Below are 22,847 nucleotides of genomic sequence, written 5' to 3' on the forward strand. Positions count from 1 at the left end.
CCCTGTCTGTACTAAAAATACAAAAAATAGCCAGGCTTGGTGGCAGGTGCCTGTAATCCCAGCTACTGGGGAGGCTAAGCCATGAAAATTGCTTGAACCCTGGAGGCGGAGGTTGCAGTGAGCCAAAATCGCACCACTGCACTCCAGCTTGGGCGACAGAACAAGACTGTCTTGAAAAAATAAAAGAAAAAAAAAAGGTTACCACTTGAGAAACTTCCAGTAACAATAAATCCATTGCACATGGTAAACTTTTAGTTTTCAAAGCACTCATCTCACTGGATCCTAATAATGGCCCCATGAGGCAGAGGAATCATCTCCATTTTAATAAATCTCCAATTTAGAGATTAAATAAATCTCTTTTAGAGATTAAAATATTGCCTAGGATCACACAGCTCATGAGTTATAAAACAGAAAATCAAAACCACTATTTTATATATATCATATTTCCCCGTAAAAATTCTGTAAGAATCAGGATAATTCTAGCTCCATTCAATGGAGCAAATATTATGCCCCCTCCCATTTTTTAAAAATAAAAACCAAATGACAAAATAAATGAAGACATTTGAGACACTTGCTTTTTATTTTATTTTTTTTGAGATAGGATCTCGCTGTGTCATCCAGGCTGGAGTGCAGTGGCATTATCTTGGCTCACTGCAGCCTCAATCTTCCAGGCCCAATCAATCCTCCCACCTCAGCCTCCCAAGGAGCTGGGACTACAGGCACTTGCCACCACAGCTAGCTAATTTTTTTTTTTTTTTTTTTTTTGTACAGTCAGGGTTTCACATGTTCCCCAGGCTGGTCTCAACCTCCTGGGCTCAAGCAATCCTCCCACCCTGGCCTCCCAAAATGCTGGGATTACAGGCATGAGCCACTGTGCTTGGCTGAAATTTGTTAAATATTGGTAAGTCAGAAATAAGCGTGCCCAGAAAAAATACATATAACATTTTTCCTTTTGCCCAACAAGTATATTTATGTTTTACTGATTTTTAAAAAAACTTTGCTCATTCCCCCTAAAAAAAATCTGAGCATTTACTATAAGTCAGGCACAGCTACAAGGTTAATGTAAAGACTCACATCATTACTGTACTCCATAAATATGCACAAATATTGTGTGTCAATGCAAAAAACAAAACTTAAAAAAGATTCTCTTCTCAGAGAGCTTAGTAGGGGAGAGACACTGGTAAATATGCAATTTTGATATAATGTGATAGATGCTACAATGAGTATATGCACAGGAGCAGCGATCCAATCTGGGGAGAGGCAGGTGTGGTGTCAGGAAGGAAATGAATGGAAGATGCATGGGAATTAGTCAGGTAGCACAACTGCAGGGAACTGGGAAAGTGTGCCAGGCAATGTGTGTACAAACAGGCTTAAGAGTAATCAACATAGGGAAACATCACACACCAGGGCATGTCGGGGGGTGGGGGGAAGGGGAGGGAGAGCATTAGGAAAAATACCTAATGCATGCGGGGCTTAAAACCTAGATGACGCGTTGATAGGTACAGCAAACCACATGGCACATGTATACCTATGATACATTCTGCACATGTATCCCAGAACTTAAAATAAAATTTAAAAATAAATAATCAATAATGCTTATACCACAAGTATATAATATCCACTCGATTTTAATTGTTACCTTTTATTATTTTACAATGTATTTCAAAAAATGCTGTCACAGTTGCCTTAACTACTCTATATGATCTGGAATAAAGAACTCTTAGAACACACAAACATCAAGCTGTAATACCTACTTGTCCTGAAACATTACTACCAAAGGGATGTAGTTTTTAAATAAGCAGATGTATGGCAATGCAAAATAAAATACAAATTTGTTAGAACAGTAAACTTTGCTTTAATAGCTATAGAAAGAAGGTGGTTTTATTTTCTTTTTTAAACACATCTGGTTCTGGCAGCAAGTTATATTATGCATTTAGAGCAATAGGTGCCCTGAAAGTTGTTTTTTTTTTTTTTTTTTTTTCAGTTTGTGCGTGTCACTTGAATCAGAAACCAAACACATGTAAAAAAATATCATCCTCAATGCCCCCCAATAACTCTCTCTCCAGAAGGTGACAATGTTAGTGAACTCAAGACTCTCACTGATGATGGTATTTTACAATGAAAACACAAGGAAACCCTTCGAGGTCCAATTTTCACATCATATTCTCCAAATAGTAAAATAGCAGCTCTACATGTTGATGAAAAGAAATTTCAATTTCTTCCTATTTGTTTTTAGTCATATCAACATTAATATGTATCTGGATTTATTAATTTCCAAAAAGAAAACTTTAGTTACCAAATATTTCAGAAATTTAATAAAGCATTACATATATGTAATTAGCACTTATCTACCAAAAACACATATGTGTATGTATTTATTTATCTTACCTTCACTGAAGTTCTTTTTTCTGGCTGGACATGAGAAACAGGATTAAGTGATCAATGCTGGCTTTATTTCTTCATAAGCAATAATTTGGGTCTTTTTCATTAAACACAACTGCAGCATTTTCATAATAAATTCACAAAAGGCAATACAAAGAAACACCTACTGAATAGAACTCTGTCGAGCAATTCATGTTTTAAAGTTAGACTCTATACCAAAGTGGCATTATGGTATTATAGGCATTTGATTTTTGTTTTCTTATTTTCAGTTTGTCAGTTCTTTACTACCATTATTTTTTTCTAGCAGGAGATAACCTATAATCACAAAGTAAGGCCTAGAGACCATTTACAGTTGTTTGCAATATCATGATCACATTAACTCTCAAGAACTGATATAAGCCAAAGTGAAAAGAAGTCAACTAGAACCACATTTGGTCACATTCAGTCTCCAAAAACACTTCACTAATATACATGTTTCCTTCTTGATTGATTTTGTGTTAATTTTATTAAAATTATAATGAATACGGCTGCAAAATTTTTGTAGAGTTGTTTTTCTAGGGGGCTACTATGTTCAAATGAATGTTTTTAATTTGCAAAATGTCATTAGTAATGTCCTTTCTATAAACACGGTTGGCAAAATAAAAAGGCACAAAAGAGGGTAACAAATGTTTTCAGCTTTCAGTGAAGAGTACAAAGCATGTACTCTTCATGAAGAAAAGCACAGTAAAATATTCAGTAATTCATGCACAACTTGAGCTACAAGAAAACTTCTCTTCAGGTAGGTCCTGAGGCTTGAGAAGAAAATGAGTTTTCCTAATCACATGCTTCATGGAAAATAAAATGTAAAGCTGCACATACACATGTGGTTTTAACAGTGGACCCATGGTTTTTAAATATGAGGCAATTAAATGAAAGAAAACAAAACCAAAATACTTTCATAAACAAAGCAACTCCATCTGTAGCCTCTGTCCTTTTTACCACTCAGTGGGGTAAAATGTCCAACAAAATGTGAAATGCAGCATATGCGATCATGTAATCTAAAAACTTTTCATGATAACTTATTGCAAATTGCACTTGACAGTTCACCACAACAATGGAAAACTGGCCCCTTATTGGTTCACACAGTCCTTGAGCCCAAAAGTGAAGTCACCAATAAAATGATCTGGATAAAAAGTTTGCAGCTGTGCTAAGCCAGCTAGCTCCACCTTCTGGGTGTGAGCCGACCCGGGACACCGCTTTGTCCTGTTCCTTTGTGGGACTCTCATCCTCAGGCAGGTAGTCAGGTAGCTCTGTGTTCTGTTCTACTTCCACAGGAGTATCTTGGAATGGGACCAACATCTGATACAGAAAATATTGAGAGTTATTACAAAATCAGCTTTACTCCTTATTCTAATTACCGTGGTTATTCTCAGGGTAAATTTTCCTCTTACATGACAGTAGGCCCAATTGCTGAGCACTGTCTCAATACAGAAAGCAGTAAACAGAGTACAAATAAGAACTCAGAAGTTGATCTGCTGAAATTCTAGGAGTAAATGAGCAACCTCTCTCTGTGTAATAATGACTAAAGCAAGTGTCTAGCCACTGCAGGCCACTGGATAGCCATGGAACCTCCCATCTATGAGATGGGAACCCAAATGAGCTCAAGGCATATTTGTTTCCCCCATCACAAAGCTAGTGAAAAGAGTAGCAACAGACAAGGATTTTCACCCTATTTACTTGCCCAGTGGTTACACTTTTATTTTTCGGATTGTCAAGATTAGTTAAGGTTAGGAAGAAAGTATTTAAAAATAAATGCAAGGAAGACACATATCCTTTATTTCCATCTAAAATCAGCAAGAGCAGACTCTGATATCCACAAAAGATCTCTCTATATTTCTGAAACAGTTAACTGTTAACCAAGAAACAGCACATCCTTACATACTTAGCACTATTAATTTAGAAATACTGGCAATCTGCTAGCCATAAAAAATAATTGAGAGTGAGTTAGATATAAAGAAAATTAAATACAACTTTTACCTCTTCTCCACTTTCACTTTTCACAACTTGCTGAGCTTTCATAACCTTGGTTGATGCTATTGCTGATGCCAAAGCCTAAGCCAAGATAAAAAGGAACAATTTTGAAATTGATTTGTTTACCTGTAATCTCAAACATATTCAGCCTTTTAAAATACTTACCTCAGCTTTCAAATCTGAACGGATTCGCACCACACACCTTTGAACAGCCATTTGAAAAGTAAAGCTAATAACACCTTTAATTTTTAACAAAGCCTCTTCACATAGATTTCTCCGAGACTGAAAAAGTAAAAGCAAATTGTTATGAAAATAGGTAAATAAAAGGTAATAAATCAGCGAAAACCAAGCTATATTTTGGAGGGGGGAAGACAGCAAATGACCTATTTCAGTTTTACCATCTTATTTCAGGGCACAGAGTGGGGGAGTGCTTAGTCAAATTTTTTAAATTTTACAGGATCAACAGAATAGTAATTTCTGCTAAATTTTTAAAGCTTCCATACTAATATGTAGTTTTAATAATTTTTTATCAGAAAGAAGTTAGCCAATGTTAATTTACATCTTAAATAAAGCAGAACACAATACAGGGGGAAAAAATGCCAAAAAGCAGAAAAGCAGAGGTTCTTCTAGCTCACGGGTGGGGAAAACTATAGTCCACCAGCTGTTTTGGTAAATAAAGTTTTATTGAAACACAAGCACATCCACTTGTTTACATATTATCTGAGGCTAGTTTCACGCTAAGGCAGAGTTAGTAGTTATGACAGAGACCATCGTGGTCTACAAAGCCAAAAATATTTACTTTCTGGTCCTATAAAGAAAAGGTTTGGCCAGGCACGGTGGTTCATGCCTGTAATCCCAGCACTTTAGGAGGCTGAGGCAGGTAGATCATGAGGTCAGGAGTTCAAGACCAGCCTGGCCAATATGGTAAAACCCCGTCTCTACTAAAAATACAAAAATTAGCTGGGCATGGTGGCGTGTGCCTGTAGTCCCAGCTGCTCGGGAGGCTGAGGCAGGAGAATCACTTGAACCCGGAGGCGGAGGTTGCAGTGAGCTGAGATTGTGCCGCTGCACTCCAGCCTGGGCGACAGAGCAAGACGTCATCTCAAAAAAAAAAAAAAAAAAAGAAAGAAAAAAGAAAAGGTTTATGATCCACACACTAGCCTAAAAATCTCCAGGGATAAATTCCAATAGACTGAAGTTAGAATCCGTGAGCATTCAGTGTTTAAGTCACTATTCCTTAAATCACCTGGTATTATAAATATCACTGCATCATCCATTTATGGCATTCTTATGGTTACTATTGCATTCTCAAGGGTTAGACATACCCTGTGTGGTTCTCATTTTCCTAACACTCTTCAAAACACAATATAACATGTACCCTTCATTACTTCAATGCAGGGTACTACATTATCCTGGTCTTCCACTTCCCCACTGATTATTCCAGCTTTGTCTCACCTTAACTCCAAAGTCCAGTTCCTAAACTGATTTTCTTTCTGCTTCAAACCTCAGAAGACTATTCTCATCACTTTAGCCATCACTAACATTACTAACTCCAATATGACTTCCTTATTTGTCTGTCAGACATATCCACTTGACCATCAAGTGGTCATCTCAATACAAAATCCAAAGTGAAAATGGAAAAAGTAATTGCATTTTCTCCTCATAGCTCCCTCCACCTCTGGCCCACACACCAAATCACACTCTACATTTTCTGATTTCTGTATTGAGACCAAGTTTTGATTTATATTTCTGAGGCGTCAATCTGCAATTGACCCACGTGCCAAATCTGTAGACTATATCCAGTTTTCAAACTTATTTCCACATCCTTCAAAACAAGTGCTCACACCATTGCTCATCTCCCTACTTCTGCATTTCAACATTACTCAGGGAGACCTGGGACACGTCAGTCTGTGGCACAGCACAGGCCCACAGTGGGCTCATCTAGTGCACTGTGTCTGGACCCTGCTCTGCAGGGGCCTGCATTTGGTGAAGCCCCCCTAGAGGATTGGTGCCAAATAGCACCATGTTTATCTCTTCCACATATTCAACACCAGGTAAACTTGAAAGTGAAGTAAAGCTCGCACAATATATATAAGTTAGGATACTATTAATCTGATTCCTTATTTTAAATGTGAGGAAAGTGAAAAGTTGAAAAACAACTTGCCTAATTTACCACAGGTAGAGTCTGGTACTAAATGCCAACCACATGCGACAGTGAGAAATGAGATTCGTAAGTCTAATTTATCTTTATTTTAACATAAATCAACACGCTTTTTTAGCAAGCTTATTGCCTGCCTCCTCCAACTACGCTAGCTCCAAGAGAGCAAAAAGTTTTGCTTTTTGGTCATTGCTGTATCCCTGGTATCTAAAATAATGCCTAACATTAGGTGCTCCTTTTTATTGTAAAAATTAGTACATTCTACCATGTGAACTTTTAGATCGGGAAATAAAGTTCCAAAATCATCAGACTGATTGGCATTATTTTAAGTCTACAAATTTAGGAAGAACTAACATCCTTACAAACTTTCAGAAACAGGCATTTCATTCGATTTATTCCAGTCTTCTTATAACACTGAAGACCTTTAATTTTTTTTATTACGTCTTGTATTTTCTTATTAAGAATATGCTTGCTATTATCACACTGGTCATTAAGTTTAAAAAAACAAAAAGCAAAAAAGAAAAAATACCGCTGCACTCTTCCTAGCTGTTTGTTTTGTTTGGGAGAGTAAAACTACTTTTCTCCTTTTAAGAAGTAACTGATTTCCATATATTTAATAATGTCACTGGATTTTTAAAATATTTTTAAGAAATTTCAGATCATCCTCCTGGATTTCCTATATTTACAGCTATATCAATAGCAAATTATCACATTATTGACTTACCGATATTATATTAAAATATTTCACGATGTTAAATCATATTTACAACTCCAGGATAAAACTAGATTGTTTCTAGGAAATTATAATATTGTGATTAAAAGTTCGATTCTGGGCCAGGAGCGGTGGCTCACACTTGTAATCCTAGCACTTTGTCAGGCCAAGGCAGGTGGATCACCTGAGGTCAGGAGTTCAAGACCAGCCTGGCCAACATGGCAAAACCCTGTCTCTACTAAAAATACAAAAAAATTAGCCAGGCGTGGTGGCGGGTGCCTGTAATCCCAGCTACTTGGGAGGCTGAGGCACGAGAATTACTTGAACCCAGTGGGTGGAGGTTGCAGTGAGCTGAGATCATGCCACTTCAGTCCAGCCTGGGCAAAAGAGCAAAACTCTGTCTCAAAAAAAAAAAAAAAAAAAAAAGAGTTCAATTCTGAAGCCACACTACCTAGTCCAAAAAATGTTTACTAAGCTAAAGTTACATAGGTAGAGCAAACAGTTAAGTTATTTGACCATTCTAAACTCAACTTCCCCTTCTATTACAACCTAGCACTTTGGGAGGGCAAGGCAGGCAGATCACTTGAGGTCAGGAGTTCAAAACCAGACTGGCCAATATAGTGAAACCCCATCTCTATAAAAATACAAAAAAATTAGCCGGGCATGGTGGTGGGCATCTTTAATCCCAGATACTTGGGAGGCTGGGGCAGGAGAATTGCTTGAACCCGGGAAGTGGACGTTGCAGTGAGCCAAGATCATGTCACACTGAACTCCAGCCTGGGCGACAGAGTAAGACTCTGTCTCAAAAAAAAATAAAGAAAGAAAGAAGATATACATCTCTCTGTGCTGTCAGAAACGAATGAGAGAATAGATGGAATAAACTTATCACTAGTGCCAGGCTATGTCACCAAAAAAAGTTAACATGATAGTACAGTACTAGAGTTAACTTGCTAATATTTCATTTTGGACTTTGGTAATCATGTTTTTACTATATATTGGCTTATATATTTGTTTGTTTGGTTTCTGCTGTTTTTTTATTTTTGAGACGGAATCTCGCTATGTTGACTAGGCTGGTCTTGAACTCTTGGGCTCTAGCAATCTTCCCCCCTTAGCCTCCCAATATAGCTGAGATTACAGGCATGTGCCACCACACCTGGCTAGCCTATATTTTTGTGTGTGCTTTGCTGGGTTTTATTATTTGATTTGTGCTAGCTTTAAAAAGAAACTATATTATTCATTAAAATTAAACACATGGTATTGGAGATATTTTATATATCTTAAGATCTTCCAGTGAATCAATTTACCTTTATCAGAACTTGCTTTCTAGAAATTGTCTTGTGACCCCACTTCCAGTAAGATAGCTGTGGACTGAGCCTAAGCACCTAAACACAACTAGAAAAAGCTGTGGGCCAGGCGCCATGGCTCAATGCCTGTAATCCCAACACTTTGGGAGGCCAAGGCGGGTGGATCACAAGGTCAGGAGTTTGAGACCAGCCTGGCCAATATGGTGAAACCCCGTCTCTACTAAAAACACAAAAATTAGATGGGCATGGTGGCGGGCGCCTGTAGTCCCAGCTACTGGGGAGGCTGAGGCAGGAAAATCATTTGAACCTGCGAGGCAAAGGTTGCAGTGAGCCGAGATCACGACACTGCACTCCAGCCTGGGGGACAGAGAAAAAGAAAAAAGCTGTGAATAATCTAATGTAACCTACCTGGCATTGCTAAAGAGGTAACTGGTAATCTACCAACTGCTACCCCTAAATATGTAAAGTTATATAACTTATCTCTGTGCAAGGTAACTTCAGGGGAACTTCCAGCTGCAGTCCAGATGGATTAACAGGGACCAGATTTAGCCTCTAGAATTAAACAACTAAAAATATAGACAAAATAAAAATTTTTGTATGTGTGTGACGGGATCTCGCCCTGTCGCCCAGGCTGGAGTGCAATGGTGCAATCTTGGCTCACCGCAACCTCTGCCTCCCAGGTTCAAGTGATTCTCCTGCCTCAACCTCCTGAGTAGCTGGGATTATAGGCATGCACCACCATGCCCCACTAATTTTTTGTATCTTTAGTAGAGACAGGGTTTCACCATGTTGGCCAGGCTGGTCTTGAACTCCTGACCTTGTGATCCACCTGCCTCGGCCTCCCAAAGTGCTGGGATTATAGGCGTGACCCACTGCACCCAGCTGACAAAATAAAATTTAAGGCTAGCTGCAGTGGCTCATGCCTGTAATCCCAACACTTTGGGAGACCAAGGCAGGCAGATTACCTGAGGTAGGGAGTTCAAGACCAGCCTGGCCAACATGGCGAAACCCCCATCTCTACTAAATACAAAAAAATTAGCTGGGTGTGGTGGCAGGCACCTGTAATCCCAGCTACTCGGGAGGCTGAGGCAGGAGAAAGGCTTGAACACGGGAGGTGGAGGTTGCAGCGAGCCGAGATTGTGCCATTGCACTCCAGCCTGGGCAACAAGAGCAAAACCCCGTCTCAAAAAAAAAAAAAAAATTAAAAACCAATGATTTCCAGATACTAGAAAACATGCTTCTATCTGGGCTTGAAGTTTTATTTATGGCATGATTTTTAGCTACAAATTCAATTTCTTTAGTAGATATACAACTAATTGGGTCATCTGTTTCTTCTTGAGTGAGCTTTGGTCATCTGTGTCTTTCATGAAACCTGTTTCATCTACATTATGAAATTTATTGGCATAAAGGTATTTAAAATATTCACTTATCCTGTTTTTTTTTTTGAGATGGAGTCTTGCTCTGTCACCTAGGCTGGAGTGCAGTGGCGTGATCTCCACTCACTGCAACCTCTGCCTCCTGGGTTCAAGCGATTCTCCTGCCTCAGCCTCCCATGTAGCTGGGATTACAGGCCTGCACCATCACGCCTGGCTAATTTTTGTATTTTTAGTAGAGATGGGATTTTACCATGTTGGCCAGGCTGGTCTCAAACTCCTGACCTCAAGTGATCCACCTGCCTCAGCCTCCCAAAGTGCTGGCATTACAGGCGTAAGCCACCGTGCCTGGCCCTCACTTACCTTTTTGATGTCTGTAAGATCTATAGTGGTATCCTCTCTCATTTCTGATATTGATAATTTATGACTTTTCTCTTTTATTCTTGATCTATTTGACTAGAGGCTTATCAATTTTAACAATCATGTCAAACACCAGCTTTTGATTTCATTGGTTTTTCTCTATTGTTTTTCATTTCCCTGATCTTTCTTGTTTCTTCTCTTCTGCTTGTTGTGGCTTTAATTTGTTCTTCTTTTTCTAGTTTCTTTTTTTTTCTGAGACAGGGTTTTTGTTGCCTATGCAGGAGTGTGTAGTGACATGATCATAGATCACCATAACCTTGAACTCTTGGGATCCAGTGATCCCCTTCAGCTGCTTCTATTTTCTGAAGGTAGAAGCTTAAGTCACTGACTTGATACCCTTTCTTTTTTGTATATAAACAGTTAGGCATCTGGAGCTAATGAATTTCCACTTTAAACTTTAACTACTTCCAACAAATTTCAGCTACACTTTCGTGTATATATCACTTTCATTTTTATTACACTTTCACTTTTTTTTTTTTTTGAGACGGAGTCTCACTCTGTCACTCAGGCTGGAGTGCGGTGGTGCGATCTCGGCTCACCACAACCTCCACCTCCTGGGTTCAAGCGATTCTCCTGCCTCAGCCTCCCGAGTAGCTGGGACTACAGGCGCACCACCATGCCCAGATAATTTTTGTATTTTTAGTAGAGACAGGGGTTTCACTATGTTGGCCAGGCTGGTCTCAAACTCCTGACCTCATGATCCATCCGCCTTGGCCTCCCAAAGTGCTGGGATTACAGGTGTGAGCTACCGCACCCGGCCTACACTTTCATTTTTATTCAATTCAAAATGCTAATTTCTCTTTTATTTACTGACTCATAGATTACTTTAGAAATGTGCTATTTAGCTAGGTGCAGTGGTTCATGCCTGTAATCCGAGCTCTTTGCTGGGTTGAGGCAGGAGGATTGGTTGAGGCCAGGAGTCTGAGACCTGGCAATACAGCAAGACTCCATCTCTGCAAAAACTTAAAAATTAGCCAGGCATGGTGGCACATGTCTGTAGTCCCAGCTACTCAGGAGGCCGAGGCAGAAAGATTACTTGAGCCCAGGAGTTCGAGCCTGCAGTAGACTATGGAGCCCTGCACTCCAGCCTGAGCCACAGAACAAGACCCTGTCCCTGAAAAAAGAAAACGAAAAAAAAAGAAATGTGTCACTTAGTTTTACAAATGTGGGGGAAATTTTTCAGATATCTTTCTGTTACTGATTTCTAATTTGCATTCACTGTGCTCAAAGAACATGCTTTGGGCCAGGCACGGTGGCTCATCCCTGTAATCGAGCACTTTGGGAGGCTGAGGCAGGCGGACCACCTGAGGTCAGGAGTTGAGACCAGCCTGGCCAACATGGTGAAACCCCATCTCTACTAAAAGCACAAAAATTAGCCAGGCATGGTGGTACACACTTGTAATTCCAGCTACTCGGGAGGCTGAGGCAAAAGAGACACCTGAACCCGGGAGGCGGAGGTTGCAATGAGCCAAGATTGCACCACTGTGCTCCAGCCTGGGTGACAGAGTGAAACTCCATCTCAAAAAATATATAAAAAATAAATAAATAAAATAAAATAAAAATTAGGTTAAATTGGTTGATAGTATTATTTGAGTCTTCTATATGCTTACTGATTTTCTGTATGCTTCCTGTATTGAGAGTTGTGTTAAAATCTCTATTTCTAACTGTGGATTTTTCTTTTTCTCCCCATTTCTCTAAGTTTTACTTCATATATTTCGATGTTCTATTATTAGGGACATACATATTTTAAATTCTTATATCCTATGATTAACTGACCTCTTTAGCACAAAATGACCCTTTTTATCAGTAAAATACTGATATCAAGATTTATTCTCAAAGACTGTTAGCAAGTGGCACTGAAGAAACTATTTAGTAAACATGATTTCTCTTTCCCATCTAACAGACCTTACCGTATCATCAAGGCCATCTATATGCAAAACCACTGTTTTGGCACGTTTGTTTGTAGTTCCCAGAAAAAACTGAGCTTTCCTTCGACGTGAATTCATCTCATTAAAACTATCACCATCTGCCATATTGGAGGACTGAAGAATGTCATAGATTTCAGAGGCCAGAAGTTTTGTTTCTCCTGGAGTTGTAGTTCTTGAAAAGAAACACATATATAATTAGTCTTGTCACTTCTACTGATTCTGTAATTTTATTTCTCCACTAAAAGGAGCCTTGTTTCTTTTACTCTAATGCCTTGTTCAATTTAAAAGCAATAGCAGTGAATCCTAGAATAATCAATAATGTAGAAAAAGCATCTTGTCTATAATAATCTTCTAATTTCATTTTAAACTCGTGGCTCATTGAGATTCAAAATCCAACACTAAAGAGGTATAAAAACACATTTGGCCAGGCACAGTGGCTCATGCCTGTAATCCCAGCACTTCGGGAGGCCAAGGCAGGTGGATCACTTGAGGTCAGGAGTTAAAGCCTGACCAACATAGCGAAACCCCATCTCTACTAAAATACAAAAATTAGCTGGGTGTGGTGGCACATGCCTGTAATCCCAGCTACTCAGGAGTCTGAGAGAGGAGAATCGCTTGAACCTGGGAGGCAGAAGTTGCAGCGAGCTCAGATCACACCACTGGGCTCCAGCCTGGGCGACAGAGGGAGACTCCATCTCAAAAAAAAAAAAAAAAAACCACACGTTTAATAAAAATAATTAAATACAAAATCAACTAACAAAATCAGGTTGTAACATGTTCCTGTATTATCACTAACATTCAACTCTCAATTTGAAAGTACCTTGACTTTTAAGAAAATACAACATATAAAAATCCAAAATGAGAAACCAGATTTGAAAAGGATCATTCATATTATCAACTAATTTCAAGATTTATTTGTATGTTGAAACCAATTGTTTTTTAATTTACATTTTTTACATATTACAAATTATGTATTTATCATAAAACCACAGCTCTAACAAAAGTTTTCATTCTTAAGCTTTTAAATCCTACTACAGATCCTCACATCAACATCTAGGGGACCGTGCTGTCCAATAATCTTCCTGCAATGATAGAAATGTTCTATAGCTGTACTCTCCACTCACATGAGGCTACTGAGCACTTGAAATGTGGCTAGTGCAACTAAAAAAATTTAGTTTACCTTTAATTAATTTAAATTGCCAGAGTGAGTGGCTAACCACACTGGACAGCACAGTCTAATGGCTCTTATTAGTGGAACTGAACAAAGAGTAAGTACATGTAACTGTAAGAAAAGAATCCTCATTTCACCTATCAATGGGCTCAACTAAGTCCAAACCCTTTAATGTACACTCAAGGCCGTAAAATCTGACCCCATTTGGCTATCTCCATCAGCTCATTTTGTCCTTCTATTATTCTTTGGGTTGACTATGACACTTGGCCATCTCCTACAAAGATCATGCATTTTTATATGTTCTTTGTTCTAGAATGCATTCTACCCTTAAGTTTTGTTCAGGTCTTTCCTCAGCTGGAAGAGCTTCACCCAGACTGCAGGCTTTCCAACTCTTATTTCAATGCTTGAAGGCTCAGCTTGACCAACACCTTCTATATAATGCCTCTACCTAATAACCCAATTCTCCCTTTGCATTCAGAGTACTATGCTTGTACTTACACTACTGATCTTAATTTTCTATTTCTTTTATAAGTATATGAACTCTTTAAGAAGAGGAAGGTATCCTTTTTGTACCTTCCATAGAACCTAACGAAAATGTTTGCAAGTTATTTATTGAATGAGTAGGAATACTTCAATTTCTGATACTCAGATTGTATATGTTCTAGCTACTTAGAGCTTTAATTCCAGGGGTGATAATCTGACAGTATTCTAGACACTCAATTACTACATCAAGTGCTTTTCTGGACCACTGTTGACCACAGAGATAAGTTACTTTGGGTGACTTTAGCCGTGTGTTACAGAAAGCTATCAAAAAGACTAATTTGTATTAGTTGCCTCAGCATTTTTATTGATAGCTATTTAGAGTTTATTGAAAAGTCACTGCAGTTCTCAGATATTTTAAATATTAGCCAAGAACAAGTTATAAAGAGCATGAAGAGACAATGATTAGAGAAACTTATGAATTTAAGTTAAAAAAAAAAACAGGGCCGGGTACAGTGGCTCATGCCTGTAATCCCAACACTTTGTTGGCTGAGGTGGGTGGATCACCTGAGGTTAGGAGTTCGAGACCAGCCTGGTCAACATGGTGAAACCCCGTCTCTACTAAAAAAGTACAAAAATTAGCTGGGCGTGGTGGCAGGCGTCTATAATCCCAGCTACTCAGGAGGCTGAGGCAGGAGAATCACTTGGACCTGGGAGATGGAGGTTGCAGTGAGCCAAGATCCTACGACTGCACGCCAGCCTGCATGACAGAATGAGGCTCCCTCTCAAAAAGAAAAAATAAATAAATAAAATAAAGTAGCCAGGTGTGGTGGTGGGTGCCCGTAATCCCAGCTACTCAGGCGGTGGAGGCAGGAGAATCACTTGAACTCGGGAGGCAGAGGTTGCAGTGGGCCGAGATCATGCCATTGCACTCCAGCGTGGGCGACAAGAGCAAGACTCCGTCTCAAACAAAAAAAAAAAAAAAAAGAAGAAAAAGAAAAATTGTATTTTTGTTACTCCTTTCCATTGTCAACAGTTTTGCATCAACTAAAAAATGAATCATAACATATAATAAAACATCCAAGTAATAACTGTCACACATTTTTTGAAAACCTGGATTATTTCAAAACTGTTTAATATGCTTCTTAATGAAGCAATAGTGACAAAAAATATTAAAATACTAAAACATAAATTATCTTTCTGTTTTTCATAAAAACCGTAACAATTGTTCTTAGCCAATTGAGGCAGTATACTAATTAATCCTTTTTCTGGCGGGGGCGGGGAGGGAGAGGGGGCGGACAGAGTCTCACTCTGTCACCCAGGCTGGAGTGCAGTGGCGCAATCTTGGCTCACTGCAACCTCCACCTCCCGGGTTCAAGCGATTTTCCTGTCTCAGCCCCGTGAGTAGCTGGGATTACAGGTAGGTACCACCATGCCTGGCTAATTTTCATATTTTTAGCAGAGACGGGGTTTCGCCATGTTGGTCAGGCTGGTCTCGAACTCCTGACCTCGTGATATGCCCGCCTCGGCCTCCCAAAGTGCTGAGATTACCAGCATGAGCCACGGCGCCCAGCCATTAATCCCTTTAAGAACCTAATGTAAGGCCGGGCACAGTGGCTCACCCCTGTAATCCCAGCACTTTGGGAGGCCGAGGCGGGCGGATCACAAGGTCAGGAGTTTGAGACCATCCTGGCTAACACAGTGAAACCCTGTCTCTACTAAAAATACAAAAAATTAGCCGGGCGTGGTGGCTGGCGCCTGTAGTCCCAGCTACTCGGGAGGCCGAAGCAGGAGAATGGCGTGAACCCGGGAGGCGGAGCTTGCAGTGAGCCAAGATTGGGCCACTGCATTCCAGCCTGGTGACAGGGTGAGACTCAGTCTCAAAAAAAAAAAAAAAAAAAAAAGAACCTAATGTAAAGTGTCTCACCAGAAAACTCCAAGTAAAAAGTTATCCACATCAATTTCAGTGGAATTATGTCCCCACCCAAACCATCCATTTTCTATCAGTCTCAACACAGACATTTAAATTGTTTTTAAAGTTGATTTCAAATTAAACAGGGAAGGAGAACTATGATGTCAAGAAACTATCCCAATGTTTGGAAAAATCTAATAAAAAGGCAACTGTCGGGCCGGGTGCGGTGGTTCACACCTGTAATCCCAGCACTTTGGGAGGCCAAGGTGGGTGGATCATGAGGTCAGGAGACCCAGACCATCCTGACTAATGCAGTGAAACCCCATTTCTACTAAAAATACAAAAAATTAGCCGGGCGTGGTGGCACGTACCTGTAGTCCCAGTTTCTTGGGAGACTGAGGCAGGAGAATCGCTTAAACCCGGGAGGCGGAGGTAGCAGTGAGCCGAGATCGCACCACTGCACTACAGCCTGGGCTACAGAGCGAGACTCCATCTCACAAAAAACAAACAGAAAAAGGCAACTGCTGGTAAAAGCATCATAGGTATCATTTGAAAACAATTAACAGGGATACAAAGACAAAGATATTTACATCTTTGACTTAGTAATTCGCCAGTAAAATCTGTTAGGAAAATAATCCATGAAATAAAAATAATCCAAAACAAAAAAAGCCCTAGACGCAGTTAAGCAAAGAAATTTTAGAGCAGGCCAGGGGTGGTGATTCACGCCTGTAATCCCAGCACTTACAGGGAGGCCGAGTGCAGGTGGATCACCTGAGGCCACGAGTTCGAGACCAGCCTGGCCAACACGGTGAGACTCCGTCTCTACCAAAAATGCAAAAATTAGACGGGTGCGGTGTCACGCACCTGTAGTCCCAGGTACTCGGGAGGCTGACAGGAGAATCGCTTGAAACCGGGAGGAAGAGACTGCAGTGAGCTGAGATCACAGACATTGCACTCAAGCCTGGGTGAGAGTGAGACTTTGTCTCAAAAAGAAAAAAAAGAAATTTTAGAGCAGCTGGGCACGGTGGCTTACACCTGTAATCCCAGCATGTTGGGAGGCCGAGATAGGAGGATCACTTGAGTCCAGGAGTTTGAAACCAGTCTAGGCAACATGTCAAGATCCCATCTCTACAAAAAAATACAAAAATTAGGCCAGGCGCAGTGACTCACGCCTGTAATCCCAGTACTTTGGGAGGCTGAGACAGGCGGATCACCTGAGGTCAGGAGTTCAAAATCAGCCTGGCCAACATGGTGAAATCCTGTCTCTACTAAAAGCACAAAAATTAGCCGGGCATGGTGGTGGGCGCCTGTAATCCTAGGTACTTGGGAGGCTGAGGCAGGAGAACTGCTTGAGCCCAGGAGGCAGAGGTTGCAGTGAACCAAGATCGCGCCACTGCACTCCAGCCTGGGCAACAGGATGAGACTCAAAAAAAAAAAAAAAATAGCAGGACATGATGGCCTAAGTCCCTGCTGCTCAGAAGGCTAAGGCAGGAGGATTACTTGAGCCCATAAGGCAGAGGTTGCACTGAGCTAACATCATACCAGCCAAGGTGACATAGTGAGACCTGGTCTCAAAAAAAAAAGACAAGAAAAGAAAAATTTTAGAGCAGCACTCTACATCAGAACTTTCTGAGATGATGGAAATAGTGTCACTAGCCACATGACTAAACACTTGGAATACGGCAAATGTGACTGAGGAGCTGAGTTTTTAATTTTAATTAATTATTACTATTATTATTATCACTTTTTTTTGAGAGGGAGTCTCATTCTGTCGCCCAGGCTAGAGTGCAGTGGTGCGATCTTGGCTCACTGCAACCTCTGCCTCCCGAGTTCAAGCGATTCTCCTGCTTCAGCCTCCTGAGTAGCTGGGATTACAGGCGCCCGCAACCACACCTGGCTAATTTTTATATTTTTGGTAGAGATGGGGTTTCACCATGTTGGCCAGGCTGGCCTCGAACTCCCTACCTCAGGTGAGCCACCTGCCTCCCAAAGTGCTAGGATTACAGGTGTGAGCCACCACTCCCTGCCATTAATTTTAATTAATTTAAATTGCCACATGTTGCTATTGATTACCATACTAGACCCACTTCAGAAAAAAGGAAGATGCTTCTGTTGTCATCCTTAAACCAGCCCTCCTCTTCCTGGTTAATCACTGCTTCTATCTCTCTGACTAATTACTTCTCTAGCATCCTTTCTGAACTGAGGTCCTGTAAAAGAATTTAATTCCATTTAAAAAAAAAAAAAAACACACACACACAACTATCTGGGCAGGGTGTAATGGCTCATGCCTGTAATTCCAGCACTTTGGGAGGCTGAGGCAGAAGGATTGCTTGATCCCAGGACAGCAGCCTAGGCAACATAGTGAGACTATGTCTCTACAAAATAATTTAAAAATTAGCCAGGTATAATGGCACATGTCTGTAGTTCCAGCTACTTGGGAGGATGAGGCGGGAGAATAGCTGGAGCTTGGGAGGTTGAGGCTGCAGTGAGCCATGATCATACCACTGCACTCTAGCCTCAGCAACAGAGCGAGACCCTGTCTCAAAAAACTAACCAAACAAACAAAAAAACCCAGAGTTATTATTTTCTCAATTACTTCAAGGATAATATAGAGCTGAAACCATTCCAGATACATTGCACAGAAGATAATCCATTATATCCAATGGATTCCTTAGGGCTTTAGGGCTTAATTCTCTTATAAACCAGTTCTAGTGGCTTCTACATTAGCAGCAACAGGATGATGGGAGAAATAGCCAAGTATTCATATTCATATTAACAATGTGCAAAGTGGGGGTATGCATGCTTATGATTGCCAGTATAGCTACTGAGGCTACTTGCACTATTTTAATTATAAACTTAAGAATTTACTACAAAACTATATCTAGAGAGTCACACAAGCTTCTGTCTACTTAGATAAACAAAGCAGTTACAAATGAGAGATTAGCAACAATGGTTATATAAATTTTATTTTTTGAGACACAGTCTCGCTCTGTTGCCCAGGCTAGAATGCAGTGGTGGGATCTCAGCTCACTGCAATCTCTACCTCCCAGATTCAAGCGATTCTCCTGCCTCAGCCTCCTGAGTAGCTGGGATTACAGGCATGTGCCACCACACCAGGCTAATTTTTGTATTTTTAGTAGAAACGAGATTTCACCACGTTGGCCAGGCTGGTCTTGAACTCCTGGCCACAAGTGATCCACCTGCCTTGGCCTCCCAAACTGCTGGGATTTCAGGCATGAGCCATCATGCCCAGCATGTATGAAATATTAAATGCCTCTATCAGCACCATCTTAACTTCCTTATTTTATAGTTCCACAGTTTTACCATTTTCCTACAGTAATAAATTACTTCTTGACTAATTTATAATTTTTCTCTACCTAAAATTGTAAATTTTTTTTTTTTTTTTTTTTGAGACGGAATCTTGCTCTGTCGCCCAGGCTAGAGTGCAATGGCACGATCTCGGCTCACTGCAACCTCCACCTCTGGGGTTCCAGGGGTTCTCCTCCCTCAGCCAGCTAAGTGATTAAAAACAGTTAACTACAGGACATTAAAACATAGTAATCCAATAATAGTAGTAATCATGCCTGTAATTCCAGCACTTTGGAAAGCCAAGGTGGAAGGATCACTTGAACCCAGCATGGGCAACATAGTAAGACCCTGTAAGTAAGTAATATAAGTAAGTATATAAATAAATGAGACACTGTCTATTGTACTTACTTCTGTATAACATTTTGTAAGCTCAACATCATACCCAGTTCTCCTTTCATCTTTTCTCTGTTTGCACGGCATTCTGCCAAGTATCGAAGAGCCTACAGCAGAAAAAGTAGTAAGTTAATTCGTCTGTCCAGACTATTCAAAATTGAAACTACTACTAATTTACTGCAAGAAAACAAAAAAGGAGAAAATAGGTTTTTGTTTTTAGAATAAAATCCTTTAAATGAGATGATTCAGAAATATTCCCTAGGGAAGAAATGATCCTTTGAGCTGTAGTAGCTGATCTACTGTTTGAAATGAAGGTTCCTAACTTAGTCACAAGGTCAAAATTAGGTTGTTCTGGTTTTACTTTCACCACTTGACAGAGATGGAACTATATTCCATTTAGTGGGGAAGTGAGCTGTGATTGTGCCATTGCACTCCAACCTGAATGACAGAGTGACTGTGCCTCAAAAGAAATAAAAAAGGTTGGGGGGGGAGCGACGTGGGCGCAGTGGCTCACACCTATAATCCCAGCACTTTGGGAAGCTGAGGTGGGCAGAGCAAGACCATCCTGGCCAACATGGTGAAACCTCACCTCTACTAAAAATACAAAAATTAGCTGGATGTGGTAGCATGTGCCTGTAGTCCCAGCTACTTGGAAGGCTGAGGGAGGAGAATTGCTTGAACACGGGAGGCGGAGGTTGCAGTGAGCTGAGATCACGCCACTGCACTCCAGCATGGCAACAGCGAGACTCCGTCTCAAAAAAAATTTAAAAAAAAAAAAAAAAAAAAGCCCAGGTGCGGTGGCTCACGCCTGTAATCCCAGCACTTTAGGAGGCCAAGGCGGCTGGGTCACGAGGTCAGGGGTTCGAGACCAGCCTGACCAACATGGTGAAACCCCATCTCTACTAAAAATACAAAAATTAGCTGGGCATGGTGGCAGGCGCCTGTAATCCCAGCTACTCAGGAGGCTGAGGCAGGAGAATTGCTTGAACCGGGGAGGCAGAGGTTGCAGTGAGTCGAGATCACACCACTGCACTCCAGCCTGGGCGACAGAGCAAGACTGCATCTCAAAAACAAAACAACCAAAAAAAACCACCATCCATATCAAAGACATCATAATTATTTGCTGAAAATCACTAGTAAAGTTCCAGAAGAAGCCAGAAAAAGGCATTATATAAGGGAAGAACAAGAATTACGGCGGTTTTCTTATTAGAAACCATACATGCCAGAAGACAACAGAGAAAAATCTTTTTTTTTTTTCTCTTTTGTGATGGAGTTTTTGTTCTTTCACCCAGGCTGGAGTGAAGTGCCACAGACTCGGCCTACTGCAACCTCCACCCCCCGGGTTCAAGCGATTCTCTTGCCTCAGCCTCCCAAGTAGCTGGGATTACAGGTGCCAGCCACCACGCCTGGCTAATTTTTGTATTTTTAGTAATGACGGGGTTTTGCCATGTTGGCCAGGCTGGTCTTGAACTCCTGACCTCAGGTGATCCACCTGCCTCGGCCTCCCAAAGTGCTGGGATTACAGGCATGAGCCACCACGCCCAGCCAAGACCCTGTTTCAAAACAAAAATGAAAACAAAACCCAAAAAACAAAAATGAATCTATATTGGGGAATAAAGAACACCAGAAATGTAAAAATGAAGGTAAATATAAAAGACCTTTTTTTGCTAGGCATGGTGGCTCATGCCTGTAATTCCAGTACTTTGGGAAGCTGAGCGGGGCAGATCACCTGAGCTCAGGAGTTCAAGATCAGCCTGGCCAACATGGCAAAACCCCATCTCTACTAAAAATACAAAAATAAGCCAGGCATGCTGACATGCACCTGTAATCTCAGCTGCTAGGGAGGCTGAGGCAGAAGAATCACTTGAACCCGGGAGGCAAAGGTGCAGTGAGCTGAGATCGCGCCACTGCACTCCAGCCTAGGTGACAGAGCAAGACTCCATCTCAAAAAAAAAAAAAAAAGACATTTTTAAATTTTTAATCTCTTTAAAAGATAATTGACTGTTTAAAGCACAAATATATACACTGTAGGTTTTTAAACATATGTAGAAGTAAAATGTATGATAAAAATAGCACAAAAGATGGGAGAAAGAAATGGAAATATACTCTTGTGTGATTCTTACACTACATGTCAAGGGTATGATTCATTTAAAGGTAGGCTGTAAGAAGTTAAAGACGCATATTGTAAAACCTATAGCAACCACTAAATAAATTAAAATAAAAACAAAAGCGTATACTAATAAGCTAACAGTGATGAAAAAAGGAAATCATAAAAACAACATACCTGATGGCCAGGCGTGGTGGCTCATGCCTATAATTTCAGCACTTTGAGAGGCCAAGACAGGCAGATCACCTGAGGTCATGAGTTCGAGGACTAGCCTGGCCAACATGGTGAAAAACCGTATCTACTAAAAATACAAAAATTAGCCACGTGTGATGGTGCGGGCCTGTAATTCTAGCTACTCAGAAGGCTGAGGCAGGAGAATCGCTTGAACCCAGAAGGCGGAGGTTGCAGTGAGCCAAGATTATGCCATTGCTCTCCAGCCTGGGTGGCAAGAGCAAAACTCTGTCTCAAAAACAACAACAAAAAAATCTTTTCTTCAGCCTCTTGGGAACTTTCACTCACTGATCCCTCTCCTTAGCTCTGTCCCTCCATGACTTTATACTTCCCTTCCTATTCAGCCTAGTATCTACTGTATATCACTTCAACCAATCCTGCCAAGATCCTAAACTCCCTTGCACAATCATTCTGCCCAACTTAACCTGACCAAGTAACAACTCTGGACAAATCCAAGTACTTGGCTCTCTGAGCCTACAGCAGGCCTGAATCATATCGATTCAGTATTACCAAACTAATCAGCCCTCAACACTGCTGAACAACTTTATCATTCTCCTCAGTTAGCAAATCTTTCCTATTTTCTGCAATTATGAGAGCCTTCCCCTCAAACCTCTCTCATTCTAGTAGCCCTTGCCCTCTGAACTCAGACATGTTCTAGTCTATTTAAAAAAAAAAGAAAAAGGACTTACTTCCTCTAGCCCCAAGTCCCTATCTACAGACCAACCCCCTCTTTCTTCTCATCCTTCTTGCATTTCTTATTGAAATTGAACCCAGACCGGGGGCTGTGCCATTTTTCCCATTTGTTACTACTGTTCTCTTATACCAATGTCTTTTTTGACTGCTAAACTTCATTCTGTAAAGGCAAAATAGAAATTTTTTTCCAAAAGGAAAAGCCTATATGCCTTCTGTACAAACTTGTGAAATTAGACTAAATGGGGAATTCATCATGAGTCCTTA

At 40.6% G+C, this 22,847-nt stretch overlaps 1 protein-coding gene across 3 annotated transcripts in view; it reads right to left on the minus strand.

The window, feature by feature from the left end:
• Positions 1–1,610: 1,610 nt before the first annotated feature.
• The window catches only part of ARMC1 (armadillo repeat containing 1), a 29,916-nt gene continuing 8,679 nt past the window's right edge, over positions 1,611–22,847 (minus strand). For 2 of the 3 annotated variants that reach the window (XM_054497504.2, XM_054497505.2), the window contains exons 3-7: positions 19,568–19,659; positions 12,270–12,459; positions 4,558–4,674; positions 4,399–4,473; positions 1,611–3,720 (exon numbers count right to left, since the gene is read on the minus strand). In XM_054497504.2, the coding sequence (XP_054353479.1) occupies positions 3,529–3,720; positions 4,399–4,473; positions 4,558–4,674; positions 12,270–12,459; positions 19,568–19,659 (666 nt within the window). In that variant the 3' untranslated portion in view covers positions 1,611–3,528. The remainder of the gene's footprint in view (positions 3,721–4,398; positions 4,474–4,557; positions 4,675–12,269; positions 12,460–19,567; positions 19,660–22,847) is intronic. The other variant, XM_054497506.2, reaches the window with a different exon arrangement.

The sequence above is a fragment of the Pongo pygmaeus genome, chromosome 7 (genome assembly GCF_028885625.2).
Source record: "Pongo pygmaeus isolate AG05252 chromosome 7, NHGRI_mPonPyg2-v2.0_pri, whole genome shotgun sequence".
Lineage (NCBI taxonomy): Eukaryota > Metazoa > Chordata > Mammalia > Primates > Hominidae > Pongo > Pongo pygmaeus.